The sequence below is a fragment of the Lygodium microphyllum genome, chromosome 8, assembly GCF_053477565.2.
Source record: "Lygodium microphyllum isolate KBCC chromosome 8, Lygodium_microphyllum_v1.1.10, whole genome shotgun sequence".
Taxonomy (NCBI): Eukaryota; Viridiplantae; Streptophyta; class Polypodiopsida; order Schizaeales; family Lygodiaceae; genus Lygodium; species Lygodium microphyllum.
Window position 1 is genome coordinate 93888980 of NC_141142.1, and position 24156 is coordinate 93913135.

The 24156-nt window shown below is 40.9% G+C and overlaps 1 protein-coding gene across 1 annotated transcript in view; it reads right to left on the reverse strand.

Annotated features, from left to right (window-relative positions):
* Positions 1-13932: 13932 nt before the first annotated feature.
* The window catches only part of LOC148032613 (uncharacterized), a 40444-nt gene continuing 30220 nt past the window's right edge, over positions 13933-24156 (reverse strand). Inside the window, exon 4 of the mRNA XM_087683232.1 lies at positions 13933-14987. Within this exon, the coding sequence (XP_087539358.1) occupies positions 14173-14987 (815 nt within the window). The 3' untranslated portion in view covers positions 13933-14172. The remainder of the gene's footprint in view (positions 14988-24156) is intronic.

Genomic DNA, 24156 nt, shown 5'->3' on the forward strand with positions numbered 1-24156 from the left:
GTTGTTCCTATGCCACCTTGGTTGTGCCTCATATCTCTGTCCCCTTATCTTCCCAATAGTTCGCAGATTCATGCCACCATGTGGGGTGCCTCCTCCGTTCCTCTAGCCATCTCCTTTCCTGACTTTCTAAAAGCTTAATGACATCCTCCCCCATCCTAGGAGATAGCACTTTGTCCAATCAGCGAGGGAAGAGAACTCGAAGGGGGCAGTTCTCCCATTTCTCCCACACCGCAAGCTCCTAGCCCAAGTTGATGGAATCACACTCCTCACCTTGAGGGATGGCCACTTGAGGAACTTACAGTGCCCTAGCTTTAAAATTCCTACGAGCATGTTCCACTTGCTCGCCTACGCTTGTGCCTTGCCTCCACCATCTATTTGGGTGGCCCCACTTCCTCCCCTTTTTCTTCTATTTGCACTTGTGGCTGCATAGGTGGGCTTGGTTCCTGCCATGTTCCTCCTCTTGACAATCCAGTTCGAAATCAAGTCCTTCCTTGACCCGCTCTAGTGGCTCTTGTTGCAATGGTTGCATTTGTTGTTTCCCAAGCCCTAGCAGGGTGAGTTCTTGTGAGGTTAAGCTAGCTAAGATTAGGTGAATGTGTTGCTCCTCTAGTCCTAAATTGGTGCTAGTTCTGGGTGCCTTGTCATGGAGTCCATGCTGCAAAGCCCTCCTCATCAATTATAGCCTTCTCTTTAGTTGCTCCATCGTCTCTTCTCCTCTTGGTTGTGTGACATTCAACACTATTCATGATCATGCACATTGGTTCTCTAGCATTCCTATCTCAATAGCCGCGGCTTTGCTTTCTACTAGGAGGCGCTCACCCCAGCATGGGCCAGCTTGTAGACTACGTTTTTTATTCGATCTTCATTTTTGGCCACCCATTCTTTTGTTTTATCCTTCATCTGCTCTAACCCTTGGTTTTGGTACTGAGCTAGGGTGGCAATCACCTACTCTTGCTCCTGGCACAGTGTATGCATTTGCTCTTGCTCTTGGGTTTTTCGTTTCACATCCTCTTTCAGTATGACTTGTTCATGGAAAGTTGATTGTAGCTAGTTGTGCAGCTCCATTAGTTTCCTCTTATTCTCCTCATCTCGTTGGTTCCTTGCCTCCTACATCTCTTTCCTAGCCTCCTCTTTTTGTTTCTTCATCTCTTTTATTTCCAGCTCTAGGCATTTATTTTTGCGGGAGTTGAAGGCACATATATTTTCTAAGGAGATGCAGTCATTCCTCTCTTCATCATACAACTCTTTGAGACCCTCTTCTCCCTCTATTACCTTTAGGGCCTCTTTTAATGAGATTACCTCTCTATTAATGATGGTCATTATCCTTTCTTGTTCCATCATGTAGTCTACGAAGACAACCTTTTCTTTTTCGAGCTCTGCAAGTGTGACCTTTTTATCTTCGGTTGCTTTGTGGAGTTGGTTTTGAAATTCCCTCACTAGTTCGTCCTAATCTTCATTATGGCACATGGCCGAAGGCACCGAAGTGGTTGATACTTCTAAATGGGGTACCTTAGGCCCTTGGCATGACTATGCATTGGCTGCTACTAGTCTTTTGGTTCCTACAAGAAGGGCTCCTTCATTGCGTGCAAGTACAATTTCTTGTACTTTGCTAACTAGGTAATGCACTTAGGCCATGAGATTGCTTTCATTGATTGCACCTTCTACAATACCCTATGTTGGGGTGATCATTGGTGTGGCAAAGACTAGTGGGATTGGTTGTAACAAGGCTTTACCCTTACCTTCCCCCACCGGTCTTGGTCCTGCTTCTTCTATTGTTGTGCTTGTGCTAGGCTCATCATTGCCAATTCTCGACATAAGAGGGTTGCTCCACTGATCTCTAAATGGCGAGGGCAATCTCCTCTTCTTCTTGTTATCTGAGCCTTTCTTCCTCCTCTTCTTGCCTCTTTCTGTGCTCTTCTTCTAGCCTTTTTGACTCCTCCTCCACCCTTTGCAGCTCTTTATTTTCCTCAATGGTGGAGTGGGCCCTCCACATGGGGATTTTGAGAGTAATCTTCCTCGTCCCCCTTGGCTTGAGAGTTCTAAGCCAAGATCAAGAGGGTTGCTCCACTAATCTCCGAATGGCAAGGACAATCTCCTCTTCTTGTTGTCTCAACCTTTCTTCCTCCTCTTCTTGCCTCTTTCTACACTCTTTCTCTAGCCTTTTTGACTCCCCACTCTTTGCAACTCTATGTTGTCCTCAACGGTGGAGTGGGCCCTCCGTATGGGGATTTTGAGAGTAATATTCCTTCTCCCCCTTGGCTTGAGAGTTTTGAGCCTTGCTGCTCACTAACTATCCTCTCGCTTGAGGCTTCTTGTAGTTGAGGTGGTTGGTTATTCTCCTTTTTTCATTAATGATTCTTGCCGTGTTTTTCTGATGCTCTTTATGGATTTCTTCTCCCTCGTGTTCTCCTCCTAAAATCAAGATGGTTGGGCTTGCACTTTGGAAGATACTAATGGCATTTTTTAGCATATGGGAGTGGCCTACACCTATATTCATGTTGATAGATAGCAACTTGGAAAAGAAAGCACCAACAAGAGACCTCTCATTCTAAGCTTGTGGGTTTGGAGACACGAAGAGGCTTTATATCTAAGAGGGCACTCCCCTTACGGAATCTACCTTGAGAAGATCTCATATACTACCCTAAGTAGCACACTAGAGGGATTGCATGCCAAAGTTCCTAGAGGCCTACAAGGTGGGCAAGTTGGTGTTTTATCAAGAAAACTGTAAGATCATCATAGAGGGGCTCCCATGATAGGGTGTAGCTAATGACACCCCTAAAACTTGATGTACAATTGGAATGGAGTGACAAGGATAAATGTGGGGATGTTTAGGGAGACCTTTAAAGGCAAGGACATCATACTTGTATAGAGACACACTAAGCCCCAAGTACTTGCCTACCATTGCGTGAAAGGTTACATATGGGATTCCACTTGCCGTTCTTTGGTATGGTCACAAAAGGAGGCACCAAAGGTTATGGAGTCTTGGTCATATACACGTAGGATCTAGAACAAGTTATGTATGTTATGAGGAGAGATTATAAGGATCTTCTATTGTGGATCCACATGCACACTAGCCACCCATGGGAAACTTGTATGGCTATATGTTACATTGTGATGAAGGGCTCCACCTATGACACTCATGACAAGGGCTAGTCAACATCCCTGCCATCATACAATGATATCATGCATTATTTAGGCATTGGGAATGTGTAGATAACAAGGGACTTCAATGCACTTACAAAACATCATCACTTGCCTTTTTTTGAGAATGACAAGTGCATGTACAAGGATATATCTCTAGAGGAGATGAGACTTGATAGGAGTCAAGGTATGGAGAACACATGCTGAATTTAGGATAGGGCCATGGAGTAGCCATTTTCAATGGCCTCTTTGATAACCAAGATCAAGGTCTTACACTTACTTTTTCTCCAACCATGTACATAGTAGAAAGACAAGAGTGTAGTCAAAGGGAATATAATAGACCACCAAATGGGACCATTGCCTCTCATACTAGACATATAGCCCTTCATAATCTCGCCCCTTCCTATTATTATAATTGCTCACTATGCATACCTCATTCTTAGCATCACATGCGACTTTGATCTAATGTAATCACCAAGCATCTTACTTTACCAAGGAGACTACCCCAATTATGCCAACCATGTATGTAATTGTCCTCTCATTGTTCTACACCCCAAAGTACCAGTAGAGGTCTTCACAACACAATTTGCACAACACTCTGTTCATTGGCTAACATATATTTCCACCACAATAGACCATCGGTCAAACCTCTAAGCATGAATGTCCCATCAAAAAGTTTCTACAACGATGTATGTGGGAAAATCTATGTCAGACTCGCTTGAGAAGCAACAAAGGGAATACGTATACATCAATGAATGTGTGTGTCCTTTCGTTGCCTTGTGTGCCCTTTTGTTGCGTTGTGTCAAGAAAGAAGTGAGCCTACCTAGCAAAGCTAGAGATCCTCCACTCATCCTCAACCATCAAAGAGTTGATTCATCAACCCCACCTTCCACTAATAGTGTGATCCAAGATGCCATAGATAGGTCGAAGAATGACCAAACACATGGACATAACCATGATGGGCTAGTGCTAGAACATCCCTCACACATATGAGGTGTGATTGTACCACTCCTAATCCATCTATCAATTGAACCCTTCCCAAGGATTTCTCAACTAGCTAGTCAACAAGTACTATAATACCAAGCATGAAATCGAATGATCCTATAGTTTTGAGTAACCATATTACTATTATGGACATGGGGAATACTAGATGTGTATGAGTCAATCTTAGCCTATTCAAGCTATAAGGGAGATGTCATAAGATATCGCTAGCATCATCACTAAGAAACAAAAATTACTTATTGTCACCCTTTCTTTAGGATGTATATCAATGAGATCTCTGATCACACAAACACACTTGGAGGCCTCATAGCCAGTTTTGAGGTTTTTAGGGTAGTGGGGTGAGAGCGCTTGGACAACCTAGCATCCGCTCTCTCCTTTGTGGCATGTGGCATTCAGGACTAGTGAGGTTCTCAAAGGAGCCAAAGCAATCGGGCCCTATGTCCTCCATGTGAGTCGAGAGGCCCCTTAGGGGACGAGCCAAGGCATGAGGGCAAGTCATCATGACTCAAGATGGTTTGATGTCATGTCATGCTCCAAGGCAGCATGGCACCGTGTGACGGTGCGAGATGAGCTCATCACGATGAGGTGTGGCAAAATGATGCACACAAGGTGCCAAGTGACCCATGCTAAGTAAGAAGCCCCATGGGAGTCATGTACCAAGGGCGAGCCACGACAGGGGGTGGATATCTTGTCCCAAGGGGACCGTGATGCACTGAGGCACTATGGCAAGGCGACAGAACATGTGGATAGTGTCAACTTTGAGTGATCACCCCATGAAGGCTTGAGCCTTGCTCTAGGGCATGATATGGTGCCAAGACAAGGAAAATCCCGCTCAACCCTTGATATGAGTTAGTTCCTCCTATTCATGCTAAGGCATGAGACCGTCCAAGGTGTTTGGTGTTGTGCATGAACTCTAAGGCCCCCTAGGTTCCTGACGAGGGGGCATGAGGTTTTAGTTTCTTGTTGCTCTATGTTGATAATATTATGGTCATCAAATATGCACCAAAGAAACTACAAAGACATCTAGATGTGTTAGAGACACTCCTAGGAAAAAAACCTCACAAAGAACTTCTAAAAGACCAAGATAATGGTTTTCATCACCTCACAACACTTATAATGGTGCTGTAAAGCTAAAATAGAGAGAGCAAAGAGAATATTATCTTAGACCAACACACCAATGAGAACCCCAATCCAATGCAAGACACAAAACTCATCGAGTCAAAGGAGACAAAATTAACGCCAATGTATATATAAAAATGCACATACATGCAACTCCAAGACCTCTTGTAGCTCAAAATAGGATATAGCATTTATGGCTAGCACTTCATGGTACACAAAACACAGAGGGAGTGTGCACTCACAATTGCTCTTGGACACAATTGAAAACTAATACACCACAAGTATACTTCATAAGCACATATAACACATTAGAAACTATAAATACAAAAACACATTAGAGATAACTAATACTTCATAAAAAATCAATATACCCACAGTTCACAAACCAAGAGCCTAAGCATTGCTAACTCTTCACAACTTTGAGGCATGTAGACAAGTAGATCTCTAAGGAGCACCTTCGAGGAGACCAACTTCAACCCACAAGGCCTTCTCTCAACTTGTAGCTTCCACACATCCACGATCACACATTAATCTTCTAACCATCACAAGCAACCCAAAACCCAACGCATTGAGCCCTCATTGTGGGGAACCAACCCCTAGCTTCAATCCACACACAAGGATAGCCAAAGCATCACCTACTCCACAAGTAGAATGGCAACCACACCCACTAAACCTCCAAGGTGACAATCAATCCATGCACCACAACAACCACCCCTCAACAAGCACCACAAACTTGTCCTTGAACTCCACACCATTGGCCTTGTCCTCACTGCATTGTACCCCATCTTAACCTACATGGGGCTCTTATATCAATATTTTAAGAGGATAGCTCCCCCAAAAAGAACACAAGTTTTTATGCTTTTGTGGTGTTTCTTATTATGGAAGACTAACCTTTTTTAGCCTAACCTAAGTGTTGATGCAGCCTGGCTTTTCCTTTTAGCTTTAAAGTAAAATATTCGCATATGCTTTTTGTTGTTTCCATCTCCTCCATGATGCATCAACTCAGTGCCCAAGTTGCATTTGGTCCACTAAAATTCCATCACCTGCTCATCATCAGGGCACATTCAAGCCTGCTTATAGCCTCACTTATTGCCGCCTCCTCCATGCATCCAATCACCATACACCAAGCAGTACCTGTGTTGGGTGTAAAGTCCCTTAATCTCCGTGTATAAATTTAAACTGGTGTGAACACACCCTTATTTGTACCCTAACATATAAATACATGTCATTATTTGTATACTGTGGCGAGCTGGTACACTCATCTTGGAATTCTGTCTCACGATGTTGTTAATTCACTTTTGACTCACATTTCCATTGTGCACTCATCCCGACAAATTCGTATCAAAGCTACGGCTAAGGTGTGTGCACTTCCCGAGGGCCGTGCAGGTCAGTTTCAGCTCATGTGCGTGAAGAAACATCAAGTCATTTTTCTGCTTACAAGTCAAGCACAACCTTTCCAAGTTAGCATAGGTCAAGTCCTCACTTTTCAAACATGTGTGTATTGGGTAGGCACGCGACATGTCAGTTTTGACCAATCGACAATGTTTCTGGACAAGTGACAAGTCAGTTTTGACCAAGTGACAAGTCAGTTTTGATGAAGTGGCAAGTCAAGCTAGTCAGGTGCAAGCAGAACAAGTCATGATCAACTATGTCGCAGCCACACAATGCAGTCTCGTCAGTTTTCACACTAGGTGACTACTCACGACAAGCAACGGCTGTTTTTCGTCACATTTTGGGCAATTTTTGTCAAATTTTTTTTCAATTTCTACAAGCAAGCCCACTGCTCACTGACAAGGGTTTGTGTGTATAAGCACAATTCTTAGATTTGCACTCGAAAATTTGGGTCTTTTTCCAAATTTGATGATGTTCATGCATAACAGTGACATTTAACCCAACATTTGCAACAATTGTGCATATAGGCTTTGAAAATTTTGGAGCTTTTCACTTATGAGTGAAATTTTGCTCAGTTGAGCTGAATTTACTAACATTGGTGCTCATTTGGATCCGAGAAATTTGGGACTTTTGTAAATCTTTTCTAAATTTTGCTAAATTTGCTTGTTTTATGCTCTTGGAGACATCTACTAATGCAATCTAGGCAAATTGGTTAGTGAAATTTTGGGGCTTTTGCTGAACTTTGTGAATTTTGGTAAAATTGATGTGTGAAATGCACTTGGGAACATTGCTAAAGCAATCTTGGTGTTGTAAGCAGTGTAATTTGAGTTTATTTAGTTGTGAGCTTTTAGAGGAATTGTAGAGAATTCTGATGGTTCTTTGTGTATCAAAAGTTGACTTGGACACATATGTATACAATACACATGTCAGGTAGCTCCTATTGGATTGATGTATTATTGAATATTCATAGTGCATCAATATTAGTGATCATTTGCAAATCTAGGATTATTGCAAATGTATTTTTGGTGATATTGCTAAAGTGAGAGTCACCTTGCAATGATGTACGCATGGAACATATACTAAAATCTCAGTTATATTAATGAAAGTCATTCTTTTTGTCGTTGTACATGTATTTGGATCAAATCTTGCTATTATTTTCTATCATTTTGGACTGAAAATTAGCTCAATATTCATCCTATTATATATTGTCATAAAATATAGCATTGGTATTTAGCACTTTGCTAAATAATGGTCACTAATGCTTCTAGCAACAATGACACTAAATCCCTTCTTTAAATCAAGAGGTTTGATGACACTGGCTTTTATCTGTGGAAGAACGGGATGCAAGGCATTTTATTTCTCAAGGATTGTGATGATGCTCTCTTGGAAACCAAGCCTGCAGCTATGATAAATGAGGATTGGGCTAGACTCAACAAGAAGGCTATTGCATACATTAAAATGGTTGTATCTGATTATATACTTTCAAACATTAAGCGTCTTGATACGGCTTATGCCATATGAAAAAAGTTAATGGTTACTTATGAAAATATAACTCTACTAAATCAAATGCATCTCATGCACAAGCTTGTGAACATGGAGTTGGATGAGTCTAAGCCAACATCAGAGCATTTGAGTGCTTTCATAGAGATTTTGAGTCTGTTTGTAAGACTCTAGTTTGCAACCCCTCAATGATAAAATGAAGGCTATTTTCTTGTTGATGACTTGGACTAATAGTTGGGAGTCTTTGGTTGTTTCACTTAGCAACAACCCTCCTTTAACCTTTGATGGTGTTAAGACTATTCTCAATGAGGAGATCAAAAGAAAGTCTAGTGGAGAAAGCAGTGGTTTATTCTATCATCTTAGAGTTAGGTCAAAGAAGAGGGGCAATGCAGCAAGGCAAAAGTAGGAGTAAAAGCAAAGGCAAACAACAGGATGTTACTTTGTATCAGCGTGGGCATAAAGGGCAAAAAAAGCCTAATTTTCGATACTACAAGAAAGAGCAAGAAAGAGAAAAACAACATGGAAAGAAAATGAAGGATGACAAGAAAGATGATGATATCTCTCCCTCAAAAGAAGTTGCAAAGGCAAATGTTGCATCTAGTGTGGTCATTGAAGAGCTCTCTAATATTGAAGAGATACTTGTTCCAGCCTCATGCAATGATGTAGATATTATGGCAACAACAAGTAATATGCACATCACCAAAAAGAAGGTCATTGATGCTTTCAGCTCATGATGGGTTGTCCCAATCATGGATAGTGGACAATGGTGCCTCTTTTCATGTTACTCCCTATTTGGAGTCATTTTCAAAATACACTGCAGATTGCCTAAGCAAGGTTTACTTGGGCAACAACTATGCATGTAAGATAGAGGGTGCAGATACCATTCACTTGGCTCTTGAAAACAACCAAGAGCTGATTTTACAAGATGTCAAATATATACCTAGCGTAAAGAAAAGTCTATTGTCAATTAGGCAGCTTGATGCAAAATGATATATTACTACCTTTGGTGGTGGAACTTGGAAGGTCCACAAGGACTCTATGTTGATTGTTAAGGGCAACAAAAAGGGGACTTTATATATTTTCATTGTAGAGCATTACCTGGTAAGTTTTTTATTGTGGCTAAAGTTCATTCACAAATGGAACTTTAGCACAAAAGACTTGGTCATATGAGCCAAAAAGGCCTTCAGGTTCTCTCCTCTTTAGGGAGATTTGATGGAAAAGGCTATGGTCTCGACTTTTGTAATACTTACATATGTGAAAACATGTAAAGTCTCCTTATTACTCTGGTGTCGTTAAAAAGTCCAATGCTCTTGATTTAGTAGACTCTGATGTGTGCACTATGCTTATTATTTCATATGGGGATACACAATACTTTGTTACTTTTATTGATGATTTCAATAAAAAGTCATGGATGTATGTGTTAAAGAGCAAAAAGGAAGTATTGGGTATATTTAAAAGATTTCATGCTTTTGTTATCACATAGAAAGGGCTTAAGTTAAAAGCTATAAGAACAGATAATGGGGGCGAATATGTTTCTAATGAGTTCAAAAAGTTTTATGAGATGCATGGCATTAAGAGGGAGTTAGCAGCCCCTTATAATCCTGTATCAAAAGACATGGCTAAAGATATAATCGCACACTTTGTGAAAGTGCATATTGTCCACAGCTAATCTCCTCAACAGTACTGGGGAGAGGCTCTTAAAACTGCAACTCATGTATGTAGTCACTCTCAAAATCGTACATTGGAATATGGCATTCCTGAAGAGATTTGGTCAAGCAAACTTGCTTCATATAACCATTTGCACGTCTTTGGTTGTGATACCTTTGTGCATGTACCTGTAGATCGGAGGACCAAACTAGACATGAAATCCATCAAGGGCATTCTTCATGGGATATGAAGATGAGGGAGAGATAGGTTATAAAGTTTTCCTTCCTCAAGCCAGAAAGATAGTACACAACTGAGACGTATTTAATGAGGCAAAGCTGCTAAAACATGCTACATAGGTGACCTTGACAAAAAGGTGGTCAAATTTCAACAATGAACAACCAACCATTCAATAGCCATTAGCTAAAGATTCTATCCCTTTTGATGCTGAAAATGAGCAGCAATCCATTGTGCTGCAACCAGAAGATAATGGATAGCAAATAGATGCACGGGATGGAATAGGACAGCAAGAAAAACATGTTGAGAACATATTACAAGAAAATGCTAAAAATCAACAACCTGGTAATGATATGCACATACCTGAGGATATAAGCTCATTCCCTAAAAATATAGATCATTGGGTAAGGCCTACACATATCAAAAGACAACCACAAAGGTTTCAATCATCTTTGGACTACATCTTGTTGACTGATGAGGGTGAGCCTCTGACATTTAGAGAGAGAGAGTCATGTGGAAACGAGAGAGTGGGAGCTTGCTATGTAAGAAGAGATGAAGTCTTTGTATATGCAAATAACATATGGGAGCTTGTACCTTTGCCCAAGGATAGAAAAGCTATCCCTAACAAATAGGCTTACAAAGTGAAATGTATTGATGGAAAGCTCAAGTACAAGGCACAATTGGTTGCTAAGGGCTATACACACAAAAAAAAGACATTGACTTTCAAGAGGTCTTTTCACCAATGGTAAAGATGACCACACTTCCTTTTTTGTTTGCTCTCGTTGTATATCCTTGGATTTAGAGTTAGATCAGATGGATGTGAAGACTACCTTTCTTCATGGTAACCTACATGAAGAGCTATACATAAAACAACCAAAAGATAATGCTATTCCAAGGAAAGAGCATTTGGTTTGTAAGCTCAAATGAAACTTATATGGGGTGAAACAAGCCCCTAGACAATGGTACAAAAAGTTCGATACCTTCATACTTAACTATGGATTTAAAACAATCATGCAAATCATTTGCTTATATACTAAAAAGGCTGGTGATGGAAGTCTTAGTGTTGGTCTTATATGAGGATGACATGCTGAATGGAAGAAAGCATAAGAATACTTTGAATGCTCTTAAAACACAATTGAGTTCAAAGTTCTCAATGAAAGATTTGGAGGCAGCTAAACACATTTTGAACATGCACATTAAAAGAGATAAGAGGGTAACACTTGTTTCTCTCACAAGACAAGTACATTAGCAAAGACAGGTTTAATATGGCTAATGCTAAGTCTCTTGATGTGCCTTTACTGCCACATACAAAGCCTAACACAGTTGATTGCCCAAAGGATGATGCAACTGCTAGTGCTATAAAGAGTATATATTACGCATCAACTTGTGGATCTTTGATGTATGCTATAGTTGCAACTCGCTCTAACATTGCTCATGCAGTGGGAACTGTTAGTAGATTCATGTCTAATCCTAGCAAGCGACACTAGGAAGCAATAAAATGTATTTTCAAATACTTAAAAGGTACACAAGAGAAGTATATATGCTATGAAAAGAGTACACTAGAGTTGCAAGGATTCTGTGATTCGAACATGGCAAGAGATCTTAACACTAAGAAATCTACCACTGGGTATATCTTTACTTTGGTTGATGGGGCTATCACTTGGTGTTCAAAGTTGCAAAAAATTGTGACACTAAGTACTACAAAGACTAAATATATCTCAACCACACCGAAGCTTCTAAGAAAGCTATTTGACTTGGCCATCTAGTCAAGGATTTTGGTCTTTCTTCATGTACTCTAGTGCTTGGATGTAATAGCCAATGTGTAGTATGTCTGGCTAAGAATGCCATGTTTCATACACGTACCAAATACATAGATATTCAATACCACTTCATTCGACACGTCTTTGGATGATGGTCTTGTCACACTGACTAAGATCAAAACCCAAGATAACCCTACAAATGTTCTCACTACGAGTCTTACAAAGGCTCATCAACATGAGCATTGCATCCGACTAGTTGAAGTTGATTAGCTTAAAGGTATCACTTCGGGCCTTTAAGTGGGAGGTTGTTGGGTGTAGAGTAGGAGCATTGCATCTAATTAGTGGGAGTTGATTAGCTTAAAGGTACCACTTCGAGCCTTTTAAGTGGAAGGTTGTTGTTGGGTGTAAAGTCCCTTCGTCTCCACAATGAACAGGTTGTTGGGTGTAAAGTCTCTTCAGATGTAAGTCCCTTAATCTCCATGTATAAATTTATACGGGTGTGAACACATCCTTATTTGTACCCTAACATATAAATACATCTTATTCTGTGTACCGTGACGAGCTGGTACACTCATCTTGGGATTCTCACTCTCACACTCAACACTGCTGCTACTTCACTTCTGACTTGCATTCCCATTGCGCACTCGTCCCAACAACCTGTTCATCACAACTAGAAGTCATCCAAGTAACCCCTCTCATAACTATGCATATCCAAAGAGGCTGCCAAGCCTCCTTTCATATCATGCTACTATGTAAGTTGAAGGTCTGCCTTCAAATCACCTTATGCTATAAGCAGTAGAGTTCAGCCTGCGTTTCAGCTGCCATACCCAAACAACACACCATGCTACATCAGACATCATTCCTTCCACATAGTTAAGGTTCATCCCACCCATCAGGACTTCTATATCATCACTACTGCATTGCATCAAACTTCAAAAGCCGCCATAGCTATGCTGATTCACATCAGCTCCATGAACTCATGGTGAGACATCACCATGTAAGCCTGCTACAATCTACTTGTCCTGTAAGCCACACAGGTTATATCACCTGATCCTCAAGAAAGCTATCAATAGCTCCCACCCATAGCTTCATAGAGACTTCTATAGAGCTCATTAGATAACCTTGATGGCTTGCGATCCTTTGAAACTCCTTGTAGCAATTTACATGAACTGATCATTCTCCTACTTTTGTCTCAACTAAATAGCACATGAAAAGCTGCTGCTTGTAGTGATTCACTTAAAAATTGGATCTATCAGTACTCAGTGTAGCAGCAGTGCTGAAGCACAGGTCTTGAGAAGCAGTCCTTCACCGCCTCCAGCCTGTCACGGACAAGGCAATAATCATGCAGCTAGCAAAACAATTGTATCTTACGCATATTTGCCTATAAAACAGTCTAGAGAAGTCAGTGATATAGTTGTATGACATTTCTTTCAACCTTTTCTCTGCATAGACATACTGAGCAAGAACTTGCAAGCTTGTTGTCTAATAGCTCTCATCCTGAATGCATACATTAGTAATATTCCATTTAATTTTCATTCGCTCCATTATATAAATTATTGTGCTGCTCAGCTTTTGGCCTCATGTCCACATGCGGCCTCTATGAGGACCTGAAGTGGACGTGGCACCATCAAAGGAGCTTAGGAGACAACTACTTGCCCAGCATTCCATGAGAATGAATAAGCTGACAGATTCTCACGGCTTTCATTTACCTCCACACAACCCTACCCCACCTCAAAACTGCACACCCAAACTCAAACAACTCAGAAACCACATTCGTACATGTCTGACTTTGTCGTGCCATCTGCAAATTATGTACTGAAAACATGATAATGCACAAAACAAGAAGTCTAGAAGACTCTAAGAATATTTTAGCATTACCAATAAAACTTCTTGAAATTGCACTGATCACCTTAAAATAGTATCACAAATGAAGCACTCGTTATAGCCTATGTACTCATTGTCGTTGTGATTAATTTTTTGTGTAGAAAATAAGGGCAGCACACAGCCCTAATCATTCACCATCTACCCTCTTATAATGCATTAAGGGAAGATATTTCACCATAAAATGCTTAAAGTGACAACAGGCTTACAGAGAATACTCCTGAAAACACCCTAAAAAGTGCAGATATGCAATGTGTAATGATAAACATACCTTGACAATACAAGTACAGTGGAAAATCCAACCCAACCAAAGATATAAGCTCCAATCAAATTTTTCATGGCCCTACCAAAACTACGAGATTTGTGAAAATTTGATAAAAGCTCCCTGGTTGTATAATATCAAAACTGTTCTTCGCAACTATAGAAAAGATCTCACATCTTGAGAAGTAACATAATGACTTTAATGCTAATGAGAATGCAAACCTTGCTATAAAGCTTAATTCCATCGCCTTTTATCTTCTTCTGAATCAACAGGTTGGTACCAGGCAGGCCACTTCTGATGGTTACTTAATCTGTAGTTCAGGAAAAGTTCCTCATTACATATCTCTTTTGTAGCCACCAGAACTAGAGTGCGAATAACAGAGAACTCGCCATTATCTTGCACTGAGTCCTCTGAATCATACTGCCTCTTGTCATACACCCAAATGATACCACTTCTCCTCATTTTCTCTTCATGATCATCAAAATTTACATTGGGAATATATGCCCTGATATTTGGTTCCTTGAAAACAAAATCATACGGGCACAGCATCACATTTGGCTGCTGCCCTTGAACTGGATGATTTACAATATGTGCTAAGGCAAGGGGATTTCGTCGCTCCAGTATTGCTCCTTTCCGAGCACCTAGGGTTTGTTTGGCCCCACAAAGAGTGCTCCATAATTTCCCCGTTTTGTCTTTGGCACATTCAACCTGCACGTTAGTTTCTGTACCATCCCATATTTCACGAGAATCTCCACCAAAACCCCACGGTTTTCCATCTATGATCAGTCCATCGTATCTAGACACCAAATAGGAGTTATTGATATCCATTCTTGGGTAACCAGGCATGTACCGATACTGTGATGGAGAGTAGATAATGCCAGGATAAAATGACACAACTGTGCCAGGTCGAACATTCCCAGCCAAAAAAACACCTTGACCAGCCTCTTTGTGATCAATCTGAGAAGGCCTTGATTCCAATGTGTAACCAATGGACTCCTTCAGAGCTGTGGAAACCTCAGCGAGCTTTAAAGGGTGAGTCTTAACAGGAACTGTTCTGCAAATATGAGAAAGAGGAGACTCAGAATAGGACATTGTAGAGTAAATGGACAAATGACAAGAGCATAATGTTCTTGTGCAAAAAATTGAGCTCATGACTTTGTACACAAAAGCTTTTTCGACAGAACCATCCATGATTCTGATTAAAACAATACCCTTGCAAGTCACAAACAGAACAGGGAAACAAAAGATGGTGGCCATATACTACCTGCAGTTTATTTTCATTCTTTATGAATTCTATCTTCTCAGAAATACCTTAGCCCTATTGTCTGGACCAGATGCAGAATCCACACTAGTGGAAAAAGAACATATGCTTTCACCATAGAGAAAAGAGAACGTAAGAATAGCCAAAAACAAGATGAAGGAATCACAAAAGCCTGCCAAGATAGGAACAAAGCTTAGTTTCAAGGCATTCTAATGATGACAAACTAATCTAACCAGAGACATGTTGCACTCATCATATTCCTCTAGCTCATTCTAGTGTGAGTGGTCTCTTACACTTGAGCACTCTTTATCTTTGTGTTGGAAAGGGTATTTTCCCATGTGATTGCCCTCTTAAGCAAGGGTACTTTTGTACCTTAGAGATGAACTGTACGTTCACTCAACTATCAATATGTGTGTGCTTGTGCATGTGCATCTATACACTTACATATACATATACATGTATATGTACACATGCATGTGTGGGCACTCTATGCGCGCGTGCACCCGCGTGGGTGTGCGCATGTGTGTACATACATACATACATACATACATACATCCATATATATATATATATGCATGTGTGGGCACTCTATGCGCATGTGTGTACATACATACATACATACATACATGTGTGTGTGTGTGTGTGTGTGTGTGTGTGTGTAGGCACACACGTGTCCACACACACGCCCATGCCCACACACGTACACACAAGCGTGTCCATGTGCGCTATGTGAGCTTTGCACCCAAACCCCAACCCAAGACTGGTATCAGAGCTGAAGCACCTTCCTAGTTATCTCTATTAGCATTCTTGTATTCATGCTGGTCATCTCCTAGTTGTGAGCTTCATCAAAGTCTAATAAAGACACAGAAGCTTTGACAGCCTTTGTTGCATGTCCATTTAAGTTTCCAGCTTGATCACTTAGTTCCTAGCTGTGTTGATGCTGTCTGAGGTGGAGTGCATTTCGTTTTTGCCATGTGGCAAGCTGGCAGCCAGTTTTCAGCAGGTCAGACAGGCATTTATGGCACCAGCTGCAGGAAGGGTTACTAAGATTGTTATGTTATGGGTTATGCAATGATGGACGTATACTTCCTGCAGTTTATTTTCATTATTTATGAATTCTATCTTCTCAGAAACACCTTAGCAGCTAGTCTTATTGTTTGTACCAGATGTAGAGCCCACACTAGTGGGAAAAGAACAGATGCTTTGACCATAGAAAAGAGTGAACCTAAGAAAAACCAAAAACAGGGTGATCCTGAAACCAGCCTGCCTTCAGTGGATAGGTGGTAACTCCCTCATTACAACTTAATTACAGCACTAAGCATTCATCACAAAACTGAAAATACAAATTTACCTACTAATCTTTGGACAATGGACACCTGGTTGGCCCTAAAACTAGCACCCCTTTCAGTATTTCTTTAGATTTATTGAAATAGAAGTTGATTTACAATGAAATTCTCCCAATCCCCTTCACAATCCAAACTTCCCTTGCTGTCCAAAGTGACCAACAAGTCTTCAATCTGATTTTCCCCTTGATTCGGGCAATCAATTGGCTTTCACCCACTTCGAGAAAAGTGGAAATGTCCCAAATTTGATGGCTGGCTAGTCCTCCACCTGATTTCAGTTGAAAAACACCTTTAGCCTTAAATAATTCAAGTCTAAGATCTTCGAAGCAAGGCTGTGAAATCGCTGGGAAATGAAACAAAGTGCTGAGAGAGAAAATTCAGAGTTTTGTCATGAGAAACGACTGAAAATCAGTCAAATGCAAGTGTTGCCTTGTCCCAAAAGCAATAAATGTCGCTTGCACTTGGAGACCCAAAATCTGCTAATGCCTTCAGCTTAGGGCTGTCACCCAACTGCCTAGGGTCTCGTGCAGCTATCTACTGCTCCAAACCTGCAAATACCTGCTAGTATTGGCTGAAATTCAGCTCACGATGGCTGCATTAGCTCCTCACGATGTGTTTGCAGCAACAATGAATGATTCTCTCTCTCAAAACCTTCCTTTTTGCTCTCCTAGCCTTCCCCTTTTTTTCCTAGCCTCCCTTTGGAAACTTTAAGGAGTGGCAGCATTTTCAAATGAATTTCCACATTATCCACATTCTTATATTAATTTTCAGTCTAAAATTACTGAAAATAAATCTAATGATTATTTCGGTACCCAAAAAAATAGTCTAACCAGCCAATAATTAAATTGGCTAGTTTACTTCATGTCCCAAGTGTCCTTGTGTCATTTTCAACCATCAAATCAGTGTTAAGTACCATTAAACACCACATCTCTAGTTTTACCAACTAATTGGCCAAATAAATGACTTAGGCCAATAATTGGCACCAAGTACTGCCTAGTATCTGTGTGACATAACTAACTACAACTTTTTCCTTTTGACATCCGTTGATTCCCTCGGGTCCTGGGCTCATTAATTTGCACTAACCTTTGTTGCACCTCACATGTTCAACATTTACTTAAACATGTGATTAATAATGAATCCACATATTAAGTGAGGCTAGCAAAAATATGTCCTCATGATAGATGCAATCACAAAGGCTTGCCAAGATAGGAACAAGCTTAGTTCCAAGGCTTCCTACTAGTGAAAAACTAATCTAACCAAAAACACGTTGCACTCATCATGTTCCTATATATGCATGCGTGTATATATACATACACATGCATGTACACTATGTCTGCATGTGTGTACACACACAAACCCACGCACACGCACGCACATGTGTGCTCGCTATGTGAGCTTTGCACCCAACCCAAAAATGATATCAAAGCTAAAGCACCTTCTTGGTCATCTCTATTAGAATTTTTTGTATTCATGCTGATCATCTCTTGGTTGTAAGCTTCGTTAAAGTCTACTAAAAACACAGACGCTTCAACAACCTTTAATGCATGTCCACTTAAGTTTGCAGCTCGATCGGTTAGTTCCTAACTCTGTTCAGACTATTTGGGGTGGAGTGCATTTCATTTTTCCACATGGCAAGCTAATGGCCAATTTTCAGCAGCTTAGACAAGCATTTATGGCACCATCTACAAGGGGATTGCTAAGATATTATTTTATGGGTTATGCAATGATGGACATATACTTCCTCCAATTTATTTTCATTATTTATGGATTCTATCCTCTCAAAAATGCATTGGCCTTGTTGTCTAGTGTTAGAATTGGTCAATTATGGGCAGTGCCCGATGTCTTAACATGTAGACTCAACTAAGCTAGTAAGTTGTGTCACTACTTTTAGAGTTAGTTTAACTCAAATTGAGTAAGAGATAGGTCTAACCAACTTAAGACTTATTGTACTTTCATTATATCATTTAGTACTTGCATCTTTTGAGTGTGGACACCACACTTGTTCATTGTCTTGTGTTTTCTCTCTCTCTCTCTCTCTCTCTCTCTCTCTCTCTCTCTCTCTCTCTCTCTCTCCAACAATTGGTACTTATTGTACTTTCATTATATCATTTAGTACTTGCATCTTTTGAGTGTGGACACCACACTTGTTCATTGTCTTGTGTTTTCTCTCTCTCTCTCTCTCTCTCTCTCTCTCTCTCTCTCTCTCTCTCCAACAATTGGTACTAGAGCTAGACACGTGGGTTCCATCTCACCACTACTCCGCCGGTGTCACTCGCATTAAGTCCACTCAGCTAACAAAGGAAGAGGAGCTACTATTTTGGAAGAGGAGTTGTTCTTTTGGAGGAGCAACTACTATTGTTTTTAACCTGCATGCAATCTCATACGCAATCTTGCATGCAGCATTGCACATACAACCTCTCTCACCTCAACCGTCCTTGCCATTTTTTGCAGGTTTGAAAAAAAAATTGCAAAAACCCTAATTTTTGAATTTGGGGGTTTTTAAAATTTTGTGCAATTTCTAGTCCATCTTTGCCACTTTCAATTGTGCAAAAAAACTCACAAACCCTAATTTTAGAATTTAGGGCTTTTTGGAAATTTGTGCAATTTCTCATCTATCTTCCCTGTCTCATCTCAAAGTTCAAAGAAATTTAAATTTCTCGCACTCCATGCCAAGACATTTGGGGGTTTTCGACCGAGTTGCCCAATTTCTCAAATTTCCATCAAAAAATTGGGGCTTTTGCTGAAACCGACTCCAATTGGCAGTGAAATCTCAAGATTTATCCGCTGACATTGATCATTGGCTGTAAGTAATTCTGAATTTCTGCAATTTCTCATATTTATGCAGAAAAACTTGGGTGCTTTTGCTCTTCTACCTTTAAAGGCATACTACAAGTGGTGGTACAGAAAAGGCCCAATGTTTGGGTGCCTTTAAGATAGCGAAAGAGACATTTGACAGCTTACACTAAGCACATTGAGGTGCATTATCATTAGAGAGAGGCTCCATGCAAGGGAGATTGACTTGGTTTATGTCTCTATACAAGACAACTTGGTAATTGTGTTTACAAAAGCTCTCTCTAGAGAGAAGTTTGAAGCCTTTCGCAAGGCTCTAGGCTTGATACCATCTAGGGATTGATCTACCTATTCCCTATATGCCTTCACATCATTCACTCGCCTAGGGAAGGGGGGGCGGTTTTTTGGTTACACTTATTGTGTTTCTCCATAGTTCTAGTGTGAAGGCTCCGTTATCCTGAGCACTTTTTAGCTTCTAATTAGAGAAGGGTTTTTTTCTTGTGTGAATATCCATCAATGTATGCGGTACTTAGTACCTTAGGGATTGTACTTTCATAATCATTGTAACCAGCCTTCCTTCCATGGATGGGTGGTAAATCCCTGATTACAACTTAATTACAACAACAAACAATTAATGCAAATCTGAAAATACAAATTTACCTACTGATCTTGGACAATGTGTTGGGATAAAGGCTCGGTTTTAACCCCCCGTGCATAGTACATACACATTGTACATGTGAATGCACCCTTTACATGGCCTAAGTATAAATACATTTTATTCTTTGTGTACCAACACATTGTTGGTACACTCTTATCGATCCGTACTTTCACTCTGCTCACAATCTCCAGCCGTCACACTCTCACGCTCAAATCCTGCTCGACTCCCATCTCTCTCAGATGTGCTCTTCGCTCAACAACTCGTATCAGAGCCCAAGGTTCTACACGCCTCCGAGGACCAAGGCACAACTGACGTGTCATGGACCACTCGTGTTTTCATGTCGTGGACCAATCGAATGCAACTAGCAAGAGGGCGACTGGGCATTCAGTTGTTTTTCATGTTGTGGACCAGTCGTGTTTTTGTGTCGTGGACCAATCAAATACGACTAGCAGGTGGGCGACGGCTACAGCACCACTAGCAAGTGGGCAACTGGGCGTAGCAAGAAGCAGGCAGGCGACGACTGATCGGTGAACGGAACTAGTGGCAGACGCCAATCGCATCAGTAACGCAACGGTCAGCGACCCCCCATCAATTTTCTAAAAATCAAAAATTCCCTTACTTTTTCAATTACTTGCCTTGGTAGGTGTTCACACGCCATACACAGATCTCAAATCTGTGAAGATTCGAGCCAAAAATTTGGGGCTTTTCCCAAATTTGACATCGTTCATGCCTATCAGTGATTTTCGAGTCAGAAATTGCAGACATTGCGAGCGGTAACCTCAATTAAATTAGGGATTTTGCCAAATTTGTCGGAATTTTACTCTTTTGAGTAAAATTTCCTGACATTGGGTCCTAGAAATTTATGGTTTTTCATGTATTGGCAAAGTTTTGCTCAACTAGGTCAAATTGGCTGACATTTATGCAATTTTGGACTTGAAATTTTGGGGATTTGCGCAAAATTTGATAAATTTCTACATTTTTGCCCATGTGGTGGGTGGTTTATGTACAAACAGCAAAGATTTACTTCTAGTTGAGAAAAACAACTGTGTATTTTGTTGGTTCAGCTTGGGCTTCTGCAATTTAGTGCATTTACTCTTGTGTTCGTGATAAAACGGCTGCAATCTCTTCCAGTTCGAACATCAAGAGTTTGATGGAAATCAAACGGTTTGATGGTCATGGCTTTAACCTTTGGAAAGACAGTATGCAAGACATTTTGTTCCTAAAGGATTGTGAGGATGCTTTGCAGGAAGATAAACCCGCACTAATGTCTGATGCAGATTGGACCAAAGTGAATAAAAAGGGTGTGGCTTACATAAAGATGGGTGCCACTAGTGACATTCTGATGGACATTAAGAGTTTAGATACACATTATGCAATATGGGAGAAGCTAAAACTACTTATGAGACCACCACACCTGTTAATCAGGTACATTTAATGCTCAAGTTGGTGAATATGCGACTAGATGAGTCAAAGCCTACAGTTGAGCACTTCAGTGCATTTACAAGGATTTTAAATCAACTCAAAGATGCAAATTTGGACTTTGATGATAAGTTGAGGGCGATCTTTTTTATCATGACATTGCCTGACTCTTGGGAGATCTTGGTGGTTTCACTCAACAATAACCCCAATCTCTCATATGATGGGGTGAGGGGTTCTATCTTGAACGAAGAAATTAGATGTATGTCTAGTGGAGAAGGCAGCAACTCAGCTTACAATGTAAGAGGAAGGGATGAAAAGAAAAATGCAAATGCAGGACACAAAAACAGGAGCAAGAGCAAAGGAAAGGATAAGAGTGACATTACTTGCTATCATTGTGATCGGAAGGGCCACACGAAACCTAATTGCACGTATTACAAGAAGGAACAAGAGAGAAAGAAGAATGCAAGAGAGAAAAAGAAGAAGGAAGAAAAGACATGCATTGGAGACAACCAAAGGCAAAGAAATGGCCAATGTGGTCTCTAGTGTGGTCATAGAGGAGCTTTCAGATATAGAGGCTGATGTATTATGTGCAGTTGATTATGATGCACTTGTATGTCACATGCAAGATATGCACATTACCAAGGCTGATTGATTGATGCACTCTTGTCAGTTAATGACGGTGTCACTCAAACTTGGATTGTAGACTCTGGTGCCTCTTTCCATGTAACTCCTTGCTTGGAGTGTTTTGCTATGTTCAATGCAAGCAATTATGGAAAGGTGTATTTGGAAATAACCATGCTTGCAGCATTGATGGGATTGGCACAGTACACTTATCTTTAGACAATGGTCAAGAGCTTGTGTTGAAAGATGTGGTCAGCTTGACTTGCATGGCTACACCCATAGAAAACAAGAAATGGCCAGGACGGCCTGCCAGCACGCGGAATCACCATCCCCGACACAAAGCCGTCATGAGACGCGTTGCGAATTGGTGGAACGTTTCCTATCTGAAACGAGACAGGGAACGCCACGTAGCACCCACTTACCTTTAGTCGACCGCCACTCCCGCCCGATCATCTACGACTGCGTGTTTCGCTAGCTTCTCTCCTACCTACTGCTCCCGCCCAAGATCGTCTGCCTGTCCCCGTCCCCGTGACCAATCCACACAACGCCCCTACGCCTGTTCCCTGTTGCCCCGTCAGTGGCCAGCCGCCAGTCTCCCCGTCTCCTCCCGCCTCCAACCTCTCTTCTTTCTTCTTCCTTCTCCCTTCTCTTCTTTCTTTTTCCTTCTCTTCACTTCTCCCTTCTCTTCTTCCTTCTTCCTTGGACATTCTTCCTTCTTCTCCTTGTTCCAAGTTCTCCATTCTTCTCCTCTTCTCTTCTTCTTCTCCCTTCTCTCCATTTCCCTTCTCTCTCGACTATTGACTCTTGAGCCTTCTCCCTTCTCTCGAGACTTTTACTTCTCTCAAGCCATTTTTAATTCAATTTTCAGCTTGAAATGGCTTCATCTTCCTACCCCACTCGTTGGGCTGGTGGTTGAGGAAGAAGGTCCAATGATTAGTCATGGTGGGAAGAAGTAAATGCTGACCGCCCATTGAGTGGTGGAGGATCTCGACCATGGACTTGCAAGCTTTGCCCATACAAGCGAACTAGTGGAGCAAACAAGGTAATCCATCGAGCCAAGCATTTGTATTTTGAATTTTTATTGATTTTATTTTTTCAAAGTTACTTAAATATTAGAATATAGAATACCAATTGCCACTTGTTCTGTTTTATGCATGATCAAGTCCGAGCTCATCTCTTACATGAGCCAAATTTAGAGGTACAGTTTTGTCGGAATGTGACCTTGGAGAAGCAAAGGGAGCTTTGTGACCGTATAGCAAGTCAACAAGCTTATCTTGCATCTAGACCACAACATGTTGCAATTGACCCTGCAACTTTTGTGACACCATCCCCTTCAGATGTATCTAGAACAGGGTCAATATCAAGAAGTACTACCTCCACACCTACTGTAGGCATTGCATCGGCCATGGCATCAACAACGCCACATGTTGCATGTAGATAGAGTACACTTGATGCTAGTTAGCATCCCAAGTAGAAGGAAGAGGTGGATACATCAATGGCATGCTTTTTTTATCATGACCACATTCAATTTCGTGCGGCCAGGTCAAAGTATTTTAAATTGATGTCTAAGAAGATTGGTGAGTATGGCCCTTCGTATGTACCTCCATCATTAGAGACCTTACGCACCACTTTTCTCGACAAGGAAAAGCACCTTGTTGAGCAAGCAGCAGTGACTAGAAAGAGCCCGTGGACTAAAAATGGAGTTTCCTTGATTGCTAATGGTTGGAGTGATACATGCAAGCAATCCATTCATGGTATAGTTGCTTATTCTTGTAGCGAAATGTATTTTATATCTTCACATGATGCATCGAGGACAAGAAAGTCAGCAGATGTACTTGCAGTAGATTGGGTTACAGGTATTGAACTTATTGGCCCAGAGCATGTTGTGGGATTTGTTGCAAATGGAGAGCCCGCAAATAGGACAGCAGGTGCTATTATCCAGGAATATTATCCGCATATCACAGTTTCATATTGTATGGCTCATTGCTTGAACAACCTACTAAAGGATATTGGTAACCTGTCATGGATTGCACCTGTCATAGAGCAAAGAGCTCAAATGGTTAGCTTTGTTTTGAATCACTAGTTTCTTTGCCATCACTTCTCTTTGCGGTCGAAGAAGACACTTT